Genomic DNA, 16186 nt, shown 5'->3' with positions numbered 1-16186 from the left:
TGAAGCAATATTTCTGCATTTTATCATAATAACAATATAATGTCATGAAATTGTCCACCCCGTGTTGAGGAAACATGTATGCGCTCCTTTTTGAATACCCTCAGCTCGGTTGATGTTCGGTCATCTTCTGATCATCCGCTGATTTAAATAGGCCTGCATTTCAGTGATGGAATTTTGTTCCGTACCTAAAACCTTTGCTTTAGGGAGCGAAACAGAATGTGCTGTTCTCTACACACAGTCTAATCGGTTTAAGCTGAAGAATGCCCCTCTCGTACCTGCTAATAGCACTCAAGGCACCAAGGTCCATCCAGCGTTCTGTTTGACTGGTCTTCTAGAGCTGGAAGCAGATCACGTGAGAGTCATCTGAATGTGCATGCACAGGTGCCTCCATAAGTTGCTTGTCTAAGCACCCAGTTTTACGTCAGCTTGCCAGTTCGTAGGAGAATGCTTCTCCTGCATCCATCACACATTTGCTGGAACATGTCCACTTAAGATCCCATGACCAAATAGTATAATACATCTGTTTAATGTATCTTCTCTTCCTTCTTACAGTGTACTTGACCTCACGACGTGAAGATCATTAATCACACCTATATTCTCTTTCAGGGCACAAAGACGTTGGAGGGTGATCGAGATGAAGATGAGGAGGAAGATGGTCTGATCCAGCCCGCACAAGTGTTTGCACCCAAGAGTCTAATCCTGGTCTCCAGGCTGGATTACCCAGAGATATTTAGGGTAATGCATCTATGCACACAGCTAAACTGGTTTCTCTAGTATGTGGTAGTAGATACAGGAGGTCTCCATCTCTGTTTGGGCCTTATTAACAACACTTAACCAGTAGATGAGTGACTAGCACTGTTTTTTTGTTTGTTTGTTTGATGCCTTAACTTTGAATACATTGTAGTGTTGAGGATCAGTGCTGTATTTGTTTAGTTTTTTAGAATCCATATTATCTGCTATCTCAATAACTGCTATTCTTCCTGAGGTCCAATAGACATGCTATTCAAGTGCAATAACAATCTCTGCTGTAGTAACTGTTTTCTTCATCTTTGTTTTGCTGGAACAGCAGAGTTCAATTTGGGCTAATTCAAGCCATCACTGGGCTAAACTGTTTTGGTCACTGCAGTGCTGCAGTTGTTTAGCTGAGGCTCTGCAGAAGGAATGAGCGAGTACTGGCGAGCCAGATCCAGAAGTGCAGAGCCAGGAAATGTACTGCATCTGAAGCTCCTCGGAGAGCGATGCCTGCTTCAGGGTTTAAATAGTCTTGGTTAACATTCTTAAAATAGGTAACAGCTATTGTGAAAGATGGGTTATTGCCCTGTAGTACTCAACAGAGACAAAATGTTTACAGCTGCATACCAGATTGACGAGTGTAGTAATTCAGGCACTTAAGCAGACCTTCTTATGTGTGAAATTGGCCTCCTTGGTAGCGTTTCCTGTTAGTGATACTTTGGGAAATTCCTGTTAAACATAAGAAATAAACTGTTGAGGAGCATGTGACTGCAAGGCCCAACTAAGATAACCAATTACTATATCGAAACTGATATCCAGTAAAAGCAGCTCATATATTATATTGATATTTTACATTTTTATTTTATTCTTCAGGAGTTTAACACTGACTAACTGACATATGAGTTGTAGTCTCTCCATTGCACTGATTCTTAAACTTTAATTTAATTCTTATCTCTTTATTTTTTTATTTGTTAATCTACACTCCAGTGTGTATTGCTGTCATCCAGTAAAATAGGAAGGCCTTAGATTGGGATATTTTGATCAATACTGATAAAACAATGGGTCGTCCAAAACAGCAACTTTACAGGAGATGCATAGAACTTTATAACTTTAATGCTTACACATGCATTTCTGGAGAAGATATACTGAAGAGATACAGAACCACATGCTTCTATCACTGGCTAAAGGTGAAAGAAGCATGTGGACAGAGGCAGTGATATAACAGGATTTTACACAACTATGACTCTGGTTATGCAGCTGTTATTGCATGTGTTGTCCTGCCCGGAGTTACGTACTGCGGTTAGCAGCGAGCTGAGCCTGTAATAGCAACAACATAGGTGTGATTCAGTCAATTACAGGTCAGTAGAGCTTTAGAAAGATTCTGAAGTTACTTTAAGGTCAAAAGGCTACGTAATGCTGCTTTAGTTGGTTGCATATAGTTAACTCTGATCTTAAAAAGAGCCTATTTAAATTTCCAAAAATGATCAATGTTCACAGTGACAAATTAGAAGCTAATAATACTAAGTGTACACATGGCAGTGATTGGATACCATTTATAGATAAATGTAGCTTTATACTACTGACGCTAAATAAATAACTACCACCCCTACATACACATTACTCAAGCAGTGTTTTAGATATAATCACAGAAGATAATCACACTGGACAGTCATGTCATTCCTTTAGTAAAGTTTCATGTATTTCCATGCCATTTTGGCACATTTCTAGCGCATCATGGAAGTTGGACACAATTTAAAGAACAACTGCCAGGTTAAAATTATGTAAAAAATGAAAACATCCGAAATCGAGAAAAAATTTCACTTTTTTTGACACAATGAGAACCTGACTGTTGTTCTTTACATTGTACTTCAAGTCCATTCCATTCATCATGAAATCGTGACAATCTTTTTTCATTTAATTCTATTGAAAGTTCTGAAGGTTTTTCCTGTAAAGTCACCAAGAGTTTTGCAGACATACAGCAGTTCATGCAGCCAAGAACCAGAGTGCGTGAGGTGCTCTAGGAGGCCAAAATGTGTTGTTAATTGCACAGGTGTGTGTATTTGTGTGTGTGTATCCTCTGTGTTTGTTTGTCTGTCTCTGTGTGTGTGCACGTGTGTGTACTGGCTGAATTTTATGCCTGCTGTATCCCCTCAGGGCTGTTTGGGACTGATCTACACAGTTTACATCGACACCCTGAACTTCCCTCTGGACGGTCTGGTGGCCAACCTTCTCACATGCATGGTGCCTGTGGCAGGAGGCTCCCAGGTAAGGCTTTACTTTCCCAAACAATTCTTCAAATACCTCTTTCCTGAGACAGCCCTGCTGCATGGCCCCGGGGGACCCTGTAAGAGCATGCCAGCTCTAAGCAGGGGTCAGCCAGGGTTAATTTGCTCGCTTGGCTCAGTACCTTAACTGTGTCAGAAAGGAGGCGTCACACCTCTTGTGGTATTTTCACTGGAGAGTTGGGAGAAAGCTGAGGGAGTTGAGTGGGATATTACTGTCTCCTTGTTTTTCCTCACCACCACCCCCCCCCCTTCCGTACTGGTGTTGTAGCTCTTTTTGTCTAGTAGTTTTTGAAGGGATGCATACAAGTTTAGTCTTTTGTAATTGTAAAGGCTGAACTGTATGGACTTGATTACAGTCTTTACAGTCTTTTTTTCTAAGTAGGCTAGTAATGACATTGGTTACTCCCAAAGGTCACATTATGCAGATAAAATAAACACTCTGATATGAAATGTTTCCAACAGATGCACTAAGAAGCATTTTCATAGATAGATAATGAGTTATTCTGAGAAACAGGGGACATTAAAAACGTTCAAAATTCGTCAGCAGACCATGTTTCTTACATACCGAACTTAAACAAGTTTTTGTTTTCTTTGTAATGTTCAGTTGATTAACTTTCAAAACATTTTAAAGACTGCATTAATTGCAGGTGTATCTGTTTGCTATTGTATAAATAATAGATTTATGCACTTGTTGTTAAAAATGTGTATTTGTAGTAAAGTAGGCCACTGTTGGCCTATAAAGACAGGCTTACTGTTTCTAGTAGAATTCTCCTTTAGATTTGTTACATGTAAATACATGTAGGAAATATATTATTCTTTTAAAATGAATGTATGTAATATATATAAATACAGTGTGATACAGTAAAAGCACCAAAATCTTAACAAAAACTGTGATGCATGTTTTTGTTTGGTCATACCACCCACCTCAGATATTCAGAACTGGCAGCCCTGGCTCTGTAAATGGTAAACAAAGTGTCTTGAACTACACACATTGTCAAGGAGAAATGATCTGACGAACAAAATCTGAACAAAAAGTTCTTCGATCAAACAAGGGCGATGACCCGTGTAAACACTGGTGAGGCATTTGGTGCACTGGGGAGGATTTTGCCCTATTCCAGCTGGCTAGGTGGATAACTTTGACTGACTTATTTTTGGAAAATATTGTTTTGTCCTGTTTGTGAATGTTTGAAAGAGATAATCACAACTGGTTTGCATAGCAGCTGCAATTGTAGCAACACTTGCTAAATCGTAGGTTGCTAACCCACAATCTAGTTAACACCAGCCTAGCTAAAGCTAATTACTATCCATGTTGTTATATCATGGTATTTGACCGGACAACATTCGAGAAAGGCTTTGGGCATGAATTTGGGTGGCTGAGCTTCTTAAGGAGCACTGAAGGGTTTTGCTGTCAAATTCAAATATGAACAGGCGTTCTGCAGAATTGCATATAGCATCTTTTAATAAGAGCACTTAATAAATTAATTAAAAAAATAAATTAATAAAAATACTTGTAAAAATACTTGGAGGCATTTTTGGCACATCAAACATTGTGGGCACAAATGGTACCTGTTTTGTAGGATGACTCGAACACTGTTCTAGCATCTTTCTGGTTTTCGACAGAAAAAAGGAAAATCTGAAGTAATAGAAAGAATGCAGCCCTAAATGATTTGACGCAGGAGCTCGTGTTGGACCGTGAGCATAATTTCCAGCTGCACGGTGAATATCACTGAGATCAAACAGAGCAACCTCAGGAGCAGAACAAATTCATCCGTCAACATGACCCGAAGTCCAGCCAATTAGAACGGCAGGAACCCATCGGCCTCTCCTGTTCAGCCTTCACTTGACCTCAGCATGTTCAGCATCAAGTCCTTTAAATGGGTCTAACTGAGGTCTGTTGGGACTTCATTCACTTGTGTTTGTCTCGTCTCAGAGCACTGAGCCACAGACAGGGTCCTGCTCTAGGCTTTGCCCTGTTTTAGACGTCTGCCAGGCTTTCCTGTTTTATTTTAGTAAACCTGTGATTTGGGTTTACTGTGTGCTGCATCCTGACTGGCTAAAATTCAACAGGACTGAGACCATAATGGAACTTTCTTGAATGTACACAGCTGCAGCCTCCTTATGTAACATGAGAGGAGTGTGGTTTATATCCTAGTCTGCATCCTAAAATCCAGAGTTTTCCTGTACTCATCCTTCCTATTCTGAATGATGCACCTGAATGCTTTGTATCTGCAGTCATACAATGTGCTGCAATGAGTTTTCACATTGTATAGTCCAGATAATTGCTCACACTCATAAGTATATACCTTACACATGGAATTAATAGCGACAGTACAGTTGTATAGAGAAATATGTGCACTCCTGACAAACCATTTAAAATGCATAACACGTTTCTGGTAAAGGGTTAATAAACAGTTACTTTATATTTGATGTGACAAAGTTTGGACGCCCTTCCAGTTTAAAAGTCTCAAAAGGTAGTTTTTGTTGGGTGCATTAGGACTGGTTAGGCAGGTCAAAAACCATCAGCAGTGAATCTTCAAATCTGGTGCTCACACTCAACTGCCATGCACTCCTATAATTCCAGCTGACCAAGCGTCTGAAAATGAAACAAATTGATGCCTACAAATCAGAGGGAAATGATATACAAAAAAAACGTGGAAGTTGAAGCAAGATCTGGAAGACCAGGAAAATGCTGGTCAGAACTGCAAAACTGCATTGCTTGCACAAACATGAACTGCATGCCAGACAGAAACCTTATTTGTCATCTAATTGTAGTACGTCACATATACTCTGTATTAACATTTGCAGATTATTTTTTAATAAATAAAATCTATAGATGAAGTTTTTTTTTGTTTTTTTATTATTGTTTGTTGATTTGAGTGCTGCCAGTTAACCCACCCCGTTGTAGGTAACCTCTAGCATTAGCCATGCTCACGATACTAGGAGAGTAAGTGCTTAACACGTCTCAAATCTGGTCTCTGCCTCTTTTTGAATTGATGCCGATGCAGCATGACCTGGCAGCCGACAGCACCAGGACCCTGGCACTACCACAACAGTCAACATTGGGGGTGTGGGGGGTGGGGGGTGGTAATGAGTGATGAGGGGAAAGAGTGCAATCTACCCACCCGGATCCACTCTGGATGCTAATGGCAAGGCAATTTGAGCTAGCCACTCGGACCACTGGTGTTTACTTTTTTAAATACATAAACATAGTCTTAAGATCAATAATAAGTGTAGTTTAAAGCTTTAATTGTTTCACTTGTGGAGTATCATAAAAACAACACACACACAGTGCTGCATTATGTGTTACACTTTTTTGTCTTTCTGTGTTTGCAGAAACTCTTTTCTCTGGGAGCTGGAGACCGGCAGCTGATCCAGACTCCTTTAAACGACAACCTGCCCGTTACCAATAAAAGTGTGGCTCTCCTCTTCCAGCAGCTAGGTAGGTCTTTTTCCAATAACTCATTCAGTACGACTTGCACAGGCACAATGGTCAATCACTGCTACACATCTCCACATCTTCACACAGCGCTCTCTCGCTTTCCCTTAATTCAGCTTAACCTTTAAATGACCATTTACTGCATAATGCCACTTCTGTCCTCACTTTTGTCAATCAGCTTTAGGTCACGCCTTGCCGCTTAGTCACCTCTTACGGGATAAGCTGCAATTTTTGGGTCACATAGTTATGAAATAATGTGGGCATCTGCTCTGGAGTAGAAGGACAGCCTTTGAAAGTTGCTTGATGTTTGCCTGTGTCTGCTTCCTGGAGTGTGAAGCACATGATAAGGCTTGGCTACAGTTTTATGACTTCACGTTGTCGACTGTGTACAGTAAGGGTCATGTGGGAACTCCAGTGCCAGTTCTGTTGAGTACAGACAATAAATAGTTTAGGGTGAAGATTGAAGACGGTAAACTAATATTTAATTCTTGGCTTGAAAAGAGGTTAAGTTTTCTGATCGTTAATCTTTTTATGGTGCAGTGAAAACCTGTAAAAGGTTGTTTCACAATGCCTCAGCTGACAAAGGGTTGTGAAATGATACACGGCATGTGCATTTTGCACATTTCGTTGACCGCAAGGCGTGTGTTCCAAGCAGTGGAAATCATTTTCTCATCTATTGAAATGAAAGTAACTTGCTTATTGCTGAAAGAGTGGTGTTGCATGAAAGCAGCAGATAGTGACCTTCCAAAGAATGTTCTAATAGTTAGCATGCCCCCAAATGCTTACCGTACTGGAGAGCAGCGCACACACATACACACACACACACACACACACATCACTCATACATTTGTCTGTATAGCATTATAGCTATGTTTAGGGTCAATGGGATGGACAAATTGCCTGCACCTTGACGTTCTCCTGAGCCTTATGGTTTGTGTAAGTTTCAGAGAGTGTATGTTTCAAAACCCAATGAAGCACATGTTCCACTGATATCGAACATGAGGCAACGGCAGTGATTGGCCTCATATGTCTGAATTCTTAATGTGAATTCCAGGGTTTTCCACAAGCATTTCAACTTGTGTTGTTCTCTCGCTTGGACATCAGAACGTGGCTACGTGCGCAACGTGGCCAGATTTTGTTCTTGGGGAACAAAAAGAGCAAGGTGGATTTTCTTTATCTCCCAGAACCTCTGCTAATGTATTAAAGAGAGGTGAGGAGGTTCAAAGAGCGCTGCATGCAAAGCCAAGGCATCAGTATAGGTACGGTGGCCTAAAAAAATTCAAAAATGCTGTTGCCGATGATTGCAAAATTGGAGTGGTGTCTGATCAGTAGTAATGGGCCAGATATGATTGATATTTGATGACTTATTTATTGCGCTCCAGAAGAGCAGAATGTTTAGGTGACATGATGTGAGGTTACAGCAAGTACTAAGCCCAGGGATAGTAAAATATCATGCACGGCGTAGCATAGCTGAAGCTTGGTTGTTGGGCTGTGCTGGTTGAAAATGCTCAATACTGCAGGCAGATATGATGTGTACACAAAGCCATCTATGGTATGTTGTACGTTTTAGGGCTCACATATCTGTCAGGCAAAGCTAAGCAGCTGCAGAGACAACAGCAATGTTGTAATGTTTGTCAGGCACTTGCAACTCTGTCGTTTGTTACAAGATCAATTGCACTTTTATTTCCAAATGAAAGAAACTGCCACACCTCATTTTTTACCAGCTTATGTCATGTTTGTATGCACAGCCTCAGAAAAGCTGCAATTTATGAATTGTATTACCTTTTTAACCCTATAGAAAAAAGGTCATATACGGAATGCTAACTCTGACAGATGTAGTCCCACTAGCTGCATGTTTAATGTTTAGCATCAGAAAATATACAGAATATGTCCGCATGTCTGTGGAAACCCTTTCTAATGAATGTGCACACACGCAGCTTGTCTAGTCCCTGTAGAGAAGTGTTGTCAATAGAATAGGACTCTCTGGAACAGAGAAATGTGAACCTATTAAGCTGTGGAACAGGGGCACTATGTTCTCTGGAAGGATTCAGAACTTTCGGGATGAGCTGGGGTGTTGGGGATGAGGTGGGGTGGTGATCATCATCATCCAACATCTTGACCTCACCAGCACGCTTGTTGCTGAGTGCAATCAAGTCCTCAAATCTAGTGAAAAGCCTTCCCCAGACAGTAGAGGCAGTTACTCTCTTAATATCCTTGGTTTTAGAAGAAGAGTAGGTGTTCCAGTACTTTTGTTCATATAGTGTATTAATAGAGAAATATTGGACGTCAGGACTTGGCTGAGAATTCTCACGTTGGGCCATCTCTGAGAGGTGGTGTTAACAAAAGGTGCTCTTCCACCTGTCAGCCCAGTACAGTACTAATCGGAGTCCTCCCTAGTCAGCTCGTCCTCCAGTGCCTTTTCCAGTCGGCCCTTTTTTCTGGTCTGCTTAGCGTTACCTTTTAGGCTCTCTTCCAAATTCTCCTAATACAGCTGTTGCAATTAGCCTTGAAAGCTTCTGCTAGTGTGCTGGATATATGTAAATGTTGGTGGTGTGAGTCCACACTGTTACAAAGCAGTTTTGGAGTTTTTGAATGGGCCAGTTGAACAGCTTTGCTTTTGGGTATGCTGTAAATACAGTTTTCCATTCTGGGGAACCTTTTAATGAAGTAGTGATGTGCTACTTGGCACTTAACAGAGTTTCAATACAGAAATGTTCAAAGGCTATCAGGTGTGGCTAATGTTCATGATGCAGCTAACTGCTAATTGTGTCACACTGCCTTTTAACTAATTCTGACCGATTACCAGGTGAAGGTGCAGAACACTGGAAAGTAGCGTTTCTGTTCAGAACGAACCAAAATTGGAAATCCTTGCTGCCAAATCCAGAAACCTCTCAGCTGTGACAGTCCGCTCTACTTGTACAAAGCGTGTAAACAAATTAAAATTAAACAGTTCCTCTTTCTCCAGTGGCTGGTTTGTTTTAGGGCACGTTGAGAAATAAACTGGAAAATATATTTAGTTTAACTTGATGCCAGTTTAAACAGTGAACTCATACTGACTGTGTTCAACCAAACCACTTTGTTTCTAGCTCCATCTACACTTAGCGGTGCGATTTGGTGAGCTTGGTATCCCAACAAACATGAGTAGCCAAAATAAGCATTGGCGCATGGGTGCTTGGTCACGGTAGGGGTCACTTGGCAGTGCAAACAACTCCAAATTCGAAGGCATACCATGCCATGCCACACCACACCACCCAGGGGAAGAGCACCAGACATTGACTTGGATGACAGTTGTATTTCTCTCTAAGAAGTATTGCTAATTTTTCTTCTTCTACAGGTTTAACGTCTGTCATATCTATCACAGAAGATCCAGGCCTACTTTCACAGGCTTTTTAGCTCATCCCCTACGTTGCCAGTGATTGTGGAGGACACTGTACTGCAAAGTTTGCTTGACCCGAAACCCTCGTAATCTCAAGTGGGAACACTTGAGAACGTGGTTCACAGAAACTCTAGGTTGGCACAGCTCCACTTGAACTTTTCAACTTTGATATAGACTACTTATTGCAGGGGGTTTTCATAAAATGGTAGCTTTTTGTCTTGCTTTTGTGGATTTTTGTTAGTCTTAGATTAATGAAGTGCTGACAAAACAATATCGTCGAATGATTTACTCTTAATCCTGCTAACCCTGGAAGTTAAGCAGTCCTTTCCCGCTTGGTTTCCATGTCACATTGCCCTTTCTCAGAGAGCTGTGCAGTTTACTCCAGTTCTGACACACCATTTTTAGAAACCATTAAGTTCCCTAATAGTTTGTGACAAGGCTGAGTTAAGATTGAACTTTGTGGCCGTCTGCTCACAAGAGGGGTGCTGACAACAAACCGCAGAGCCTGGAAGCTGGTCAAGTTCATCATTACCTTATTGTTGATTAGCAAGCGTTTCTATACCATCCTGAATCAGCTCACCAAATGACGTGTGGGAGAACCCAAGCCTCAGGATACTATAAGAACTAAGGATTTCGTAAGTGAGATAAATATCTAAGGATGGTTTTTCGAGCCCAGTTTTATCCATAATTGGAGAACAGTGTCACAAATGCTCGTGTTCTCATCCTCCCTTCTAGTTACGCAACCTTCCTTCCTTCATGGCTGAGTGTATTTGTGCTCTGTGGAGGTGCACATGCTGTGTGTGTGTGTGTGTGTGTGTGTGTGTGTGTGTGTGTGTGTGTGTGTGTGTGTGTGTGTGTGTGTGTGATGACCCAGCAGCAGTCTGCCGCACATTGGCTCATATAAGTGACGGATTATGCTGCTTATTAATTTACGGTCCCCCCCCCAACTCTCTGTTGTACTTTTGCTGTGAATCAGTCAGAGTTATTTCAAAGGGTGGGCCTGCTGTCCAGCTCCTCGGATCAGGTCGAAGCCAGGGTGTATTTCTCCCTGCATGTTTCTAATGGATCAGCAGCGCTCAGTTATCTCAAGTGTCTGTCAATACAATCTGATCTTGAGCCACAATTTCTATTTTTGTACATGCTGTACACACTTCGCATAGATTAAAGTTGTATGTAAGACCAGTTTAGATAAGACATGGTAGACTGGCCATTTTCCAACTTCTCTTTATCCCTTACAGTAAAACAACCTGATACTGTGGCTTTTAGTACTTAATCATGTTCAGTCTTCTCAAATTCCTTACCACCCAACCAGATGAAACACTCTGGCTAGACTAGATTTGTAAAATTAATAAATAAATAAATAAATAAATACCTGGGGGGGGGGGGGGGGGGGCATATGTATGGGCATATGTATTTGGACAATGACACAATTTGTCATTTTGCCTTTATTCACCACCGTAATGGATTTGAAATGAAGCAGGAGGTGACTGAAGTGTGGACTTTTGGATTTATTTAAGGGATTTATTAATATAGATATATTATATAAATATAATATAATTATTGGTTTCACTTTTTTTATCTTGTCCATTGTAGAAGCCTTGTAGATGCTCACCTGACATTCAACTAGCATTCAGCGCAACCTGTATCAAATTCAACTGAACTGAATGTAAATGACCCTAACACTAACGTCAACCTTACCCTTTTAAATTCAGATTTAGAAATAATTCCAGCATAAGGTTTTGGTTAGGGTTAGGATCTAGTGTTAATTCAAGGGTAAGGTTTAGGGTTAGAATTAAGGTTTATGTTAGATTTAGTTAGATTTAGGCTTGATGCAAGGGTAAGGTTAGGGTCAGCTTTAGGGTTAGGATTTAGAGTTAATTCGAGCGCAAGGTCAATGGTTAGGGTTTACGGTTGATTCAAGGGTAAGTTTAGGGTTCGATTTAAGGTTTAAGTTAATGTCATAACAGTACTTCCATCATGTTTGACAGATGATGTGGTATTGTTTTCGCTTCCTTCTTTTCCTTCTCCATACGTGGTTTAATCTGTCCAAAAAAGCAGTGTTGTAGAAATACTGACAATATTCATGCTATGCTCGAAAATGTATCGTAACACTTTCCCCCCAATACTAAAATCAGTATTGAAATTCTTGATCTTCTTATGCCCAAGATTTCACTTCCGATTGCCTCCACTAGCTAGGACTTTCTGTATCACACGGTTATCACATGCTTTCTCCAAATTACAAAGCCAGTGGACTCTCATATTTCCAAATTGCCTCAAACAGTAGCGCCATTGAATATTAGTGTGGAGAACTAACTGGCAGTTCTCTCACATCATCGTACAGGTGCTCAACTTACAGGTGCTGGCTAGCATCACCCTGAGCTGGCTAGAGTAATGTTGGATAGAGGGAGGGCCATCCCAGATGTTTCAGGCTACAAATAGCTGTGGCATCACTAGGCATGCATTGAGCCTGCAATCTCTCGATGACTGAGCCAAAGCTTAGACCCCTGCACCACCTGGGATCCCTGTAACTGTTTTGATGAAAACTTAACCAATGGGATTACATCCACTTTAACATATACCATCCATTTATGTCACGTCTACGCCGGTGGCCTACACTGTAATGGGGTAAAATAGCCTCATGAAAGTATCAGGCTGAATGTAGCCAATACTGACCTATTGTATAGTTTGATCACCTGTGGTACTGATGCTTCACCCTGGATCGGGACGTCCTATCATCAGGTGAAGTGCTGTCTCTCTTCCGATGGATGCGTAGCTGATGCACTCTGCTTCACAGCATGGGGTGGTTGGAGCCTGTGTTCGACTTCAGTTAGGCCTGAGGAATGACCTGCAGCCCTGTCGCACTCCGCAGGAAGTGGGGCTCAGCAGAACAGGAAGTTGAGTTCGCCTGCAGCTCTCAGTTTGTTGTTTGTAGTCTTTTGTCTATGTCCGTCTGCAGTTATTTAGGGTCGGAAATGAACCACTGTTTCCAGCTGATAAGTAAACACCTCAAGGTCAGAGTGGGTGGGTGTGTGTGTGTGTGGTTGGTTGGATATCTCTTAGATTATGAAACCTGTTGTTTTCTGTTTAGCTGATGCAATGAGTCGTTTATTCCGAGAGGGTCCAAGGTCACAAAATGAAGTTGTAAACATTGTGGAGTTGAGGATAGCAATACATCTCAAATATTGCATTCCTCTGTTGAGAACTTCGGGAAATTCCTTCATGACTGCTGTTTGTGGATAACAGGAGAGTTAATTAAATTAATGAGAATTAGTTAATTAAATTAATTAAATGATGGTGGAACCACAGAAAGTGAATTCCAGAGCTCTTCTTCATTTCTTGGCTTATCTTTTGATTCAGGTCTTTTCGGAGGTAGCACAGATACTTCATTTCCATATCTTGTTCCTGTTTGTTGGTGACGGTCAGAGCCTGACACAGGCATAGCTGAACCGTTGACCCCGGGCAGTTGTTGCGGATGCCTCTGTCACTGTTGGACTCCCTGTGTCTTTCTCAAACCTGTGATTAATGGCCTCAGTGGTATGTTGATAGCAAGCAATAACAGGAACTGTAAACCATTTCACCCCCCCCCCCCCCAAAATGACTGGCGATTTTGGTGTCATTTGATTTATATCATTTAAAAGGATATGCGGATATGAGATCCGGCAATCGCGTGGACATATTTTCATTATCCTGTTTGATATAGAGAGATGTGTTATGTGGAATGCGGGCTGCTGTGATTGCTATCGATACGGCATGAAATTGCTCTCTGTTTCCAAGATTTGTGCTTTAACGCCTGGTTTAAACTGTCTGTTCCGCATTACGCCGGACATTTGGTCTTTGTTTTTGGTCGTGTTTGTGACTGTTCTTGGTCTGGAACTGAAAACCTCAGCAGTCACCATTTTAACTGTTGCAGAATGGCACTCGTGACTACACACAAAGACATTCCTCCGAATGTAAATCTCTGCAGTGTGTTTTTGATGAATAACTCCTTCTCAAATAATGTGTTGCTTAAGAAATACTCATTAACAGCGTTTTTTTTGTTGTCTTTTACAGGAATCCAGAATGTTTTGAATCTTTTTTGTGCTGTTCTGACCGAACACAAGGTTCTGTTCCACTCCACAAGCTACCAGAGACTAGGGGAGGCCTGCCGAGCTTTAGAGGCCCTCATGTTTCCTCTCAAATACAGGTATGTGGGCGAATGTGTGGAAAACAGAGAGAGGGGAAGAGGGAAAGGAAAGCCAGCATGTCCTAGACATGCCAATGCTTCTATGATGAATAGACTCAACCTTCTGCATAGGTGTCAACCTCTGAAGGCAGTGAATCGTATACTCACAGCCTCCACACTGTATAAATCAACTCCTATATATATCATATAGAACATTTCTAACTTTAAAATCCTCAGTGTTAAAATGTTCATTGTTACTATAATAATAATACAATGTAATATTAAATTACTTATTATTTAATATTACATTGTTTTGCAAGCTGTCTAGAATTGTCATTACACTACATATCAACCATTAGTTGCGATGGGGAATGCTCACAGCTTTCTATACCTTATCAGTTTGCGTTAAATATGTAGAATGGCCCAAAAAAAAATGTAAATGCATTGCTGTTAGTGAAGCACTTACATACTGTTAGAATCCCATAGTTTGGCTAGTACAGTATAGTATTATTGTAGAGGTGTGTGTTTGTTTCTTTGTTTGTTTATTTAACCAAATAAACATAAAATTCTAGGCTTATTAGTCATGGGTCGCCACTGATTGACAATATCTCTACATTAATATACTCAATCCCACCACCCACAAATGTATTAAATATCTCGTATCCCAGGTGAACCATACTGGTTGACACCTATGCTTTCGGTCAGTCTGTTTCTTTATAAATAGATGGAATGTGATGTAATGGAATTCAAATTTGGACGCATCTCCTGCCAGAAGTTGCCCGAGCGTAATCTTAAGTTAGAACTATTTTTAGATCATTATGACAGTGTTGCAATAGGGCATGCATGTTGCTGACAAGCAACGATAGTAACATCTGCCTCCCTGATTGTTGAACCCACAGCTATCCTTACATCCCTATCCTCCCGTCCCGTCTGCTGGAGATGCTGAACTCGCCCACTCCCTTCATCATGGGGGTGCACTCCATGTTCCAGAGCGAGATTCACGAACTGGTGAGTTAGGCCTTTGCAGAACAAAAAATAACCCTGACTTTCTGCAATGCTTCATATCTGCTGGCCAGTGTTTAGGTGGACCTGCAAAGCAGTCAAGGCAGCACTGTCACTTGTAGGGTTGTAGGAAAATATTGATATTTTGAAGTATTGTAGTGATGTGTTGCAGTACTGTATGAATTCTTAAAACCAAATTTTAATGAATAGTTCACATGCAAAAATTGGTTTACTATGTGTTGTGTTCAAACCCTGACCATTAGATAATGGGGTAACATTCTTTTACTCAGATTTTATGCATGTTTTGTTTTTTGTTTTTTTATACTGTGACAGTTTTGCTGAAATTTGATAACGCAATATTTTTAAATTGTAACCCCATTATTAATATGTATCCTATTGCCATATTCACATCAATACACAGCACTAATTAGTATTGAGCTATTGAGTATTGGGGTCTGGGTTTCTGTTTTCAGCTCGATGTGATCATCGCTGACCTGGATGGAGGAACAATAAAAGTTCCAGAGTGTATCCACCTGTCCCAGCTACCTGAGCCTCTGTTACAGAACACTCAGACCGCTCTGTCTATAGTAAGTACTCTTTACAGTTCACATTAATACTGCATTTGCCCTTGTCTGAAATTCCATGAATCACATCTGCACTTAAGTCATTTGATTGTGACTGTGTCCTTATCTGATTCTGCACTCTCCATAATGTGAGCAGTAAATGACGCAGCAATAAAATTCAATAGTCACTCGTTTTCAGTGGAAGCAATCAGGTCAGATGTTGTGTTTGTGAAGCTCTGGATTTAATAATTCAATAGGACATTTCTTCATTCTCAACTCCTTATTCTCCAGGTTTTGCACCCAGATCTGGAGATAGCAGATAACGCCTTCCCTCCTCCACGCTCCGCTCCATCCAACCTTAAACTGCTGGTAAGAGCTTCAGGAATAAACCAGTTCTGCCCTGCTGACCTCTTGGATTGTTTTTCCCGTAACGGTCTCGCTGGGCAATCAGCAAAAACTGCAAGATGAGCAGCTGGTCCGATTTGCCAGATGCAGGAGACATCTCTTATCTGCTCCCCAGGGGGTTGGAAAATGTATTCGCGAGCGAGGAGTTTTGCCTCCCTAGCACACGGCTCTATTTCGGAACATGGAATGTTCACCTTCTCGCTGACTCATGCCAGCCTGACATTT

The 16186-nt window shown here is 41.1% G+C and overlaps 1 protein-coding gene across 2 annotated transcripts in view; it reads left to right on the top strand.

Moving 5' to 3' along the window:
* sbf2 (SET binding factor 2) overlaps positions 1 to 16186 on the top strand; it is a 115203-nt gene that overhangs the window by 42897 nt on the left and 56120 nt on the right. For both annotated transcript variants that reach the window (XM_072661191.1, XM_072661190.1), the window contains exons 4-10: positions 607 to 735; positions 2887 to 2997; positions 6351 to 6456; positions 13880 to 14012; positions 14891 to 14999; positions 15467 to 15580; positions 15848 to 15925. In XM_072661191.1, coding sequence (XP_072517292.1) covers positions 607 to 735; positions 2887 to 2997; positions 6351 to 6456; positions 13880 to 14012; positions 14891 to 14999; positions 15467 to 15580; positions 15848 to 15925 — 780 coding nt within the window. The remainder of the gene's footprint in view (positions 1 to 606; positions 736 to 2886; positions 2998 to 6350; positions 6457 to 13879; positions 14013 to 14890; positions 15000 to 15466; positions 15581 to 15847; positions 15926 to 16186) is intronic.

Source organism: Salminus brasiliensis, chromosome 17 (assembly GCF_030463535.1).
Source record: "Salminus brasiliensis chromosome 17, fSalBra1.hap2, whole genome shotgun sequence".
Classification (NCBI taxonomy): Eukaryota; Metazoa; Chordata; class Actinopteri; order Characiformes; family Bryconidae; genus Salminus; species Salminus brasiliensis.
The sequence above is the reverse complement of the archived record's forward strand: the minus strand, read 5'-3'. Positions and strand labels throughout refer to the sequence as shown.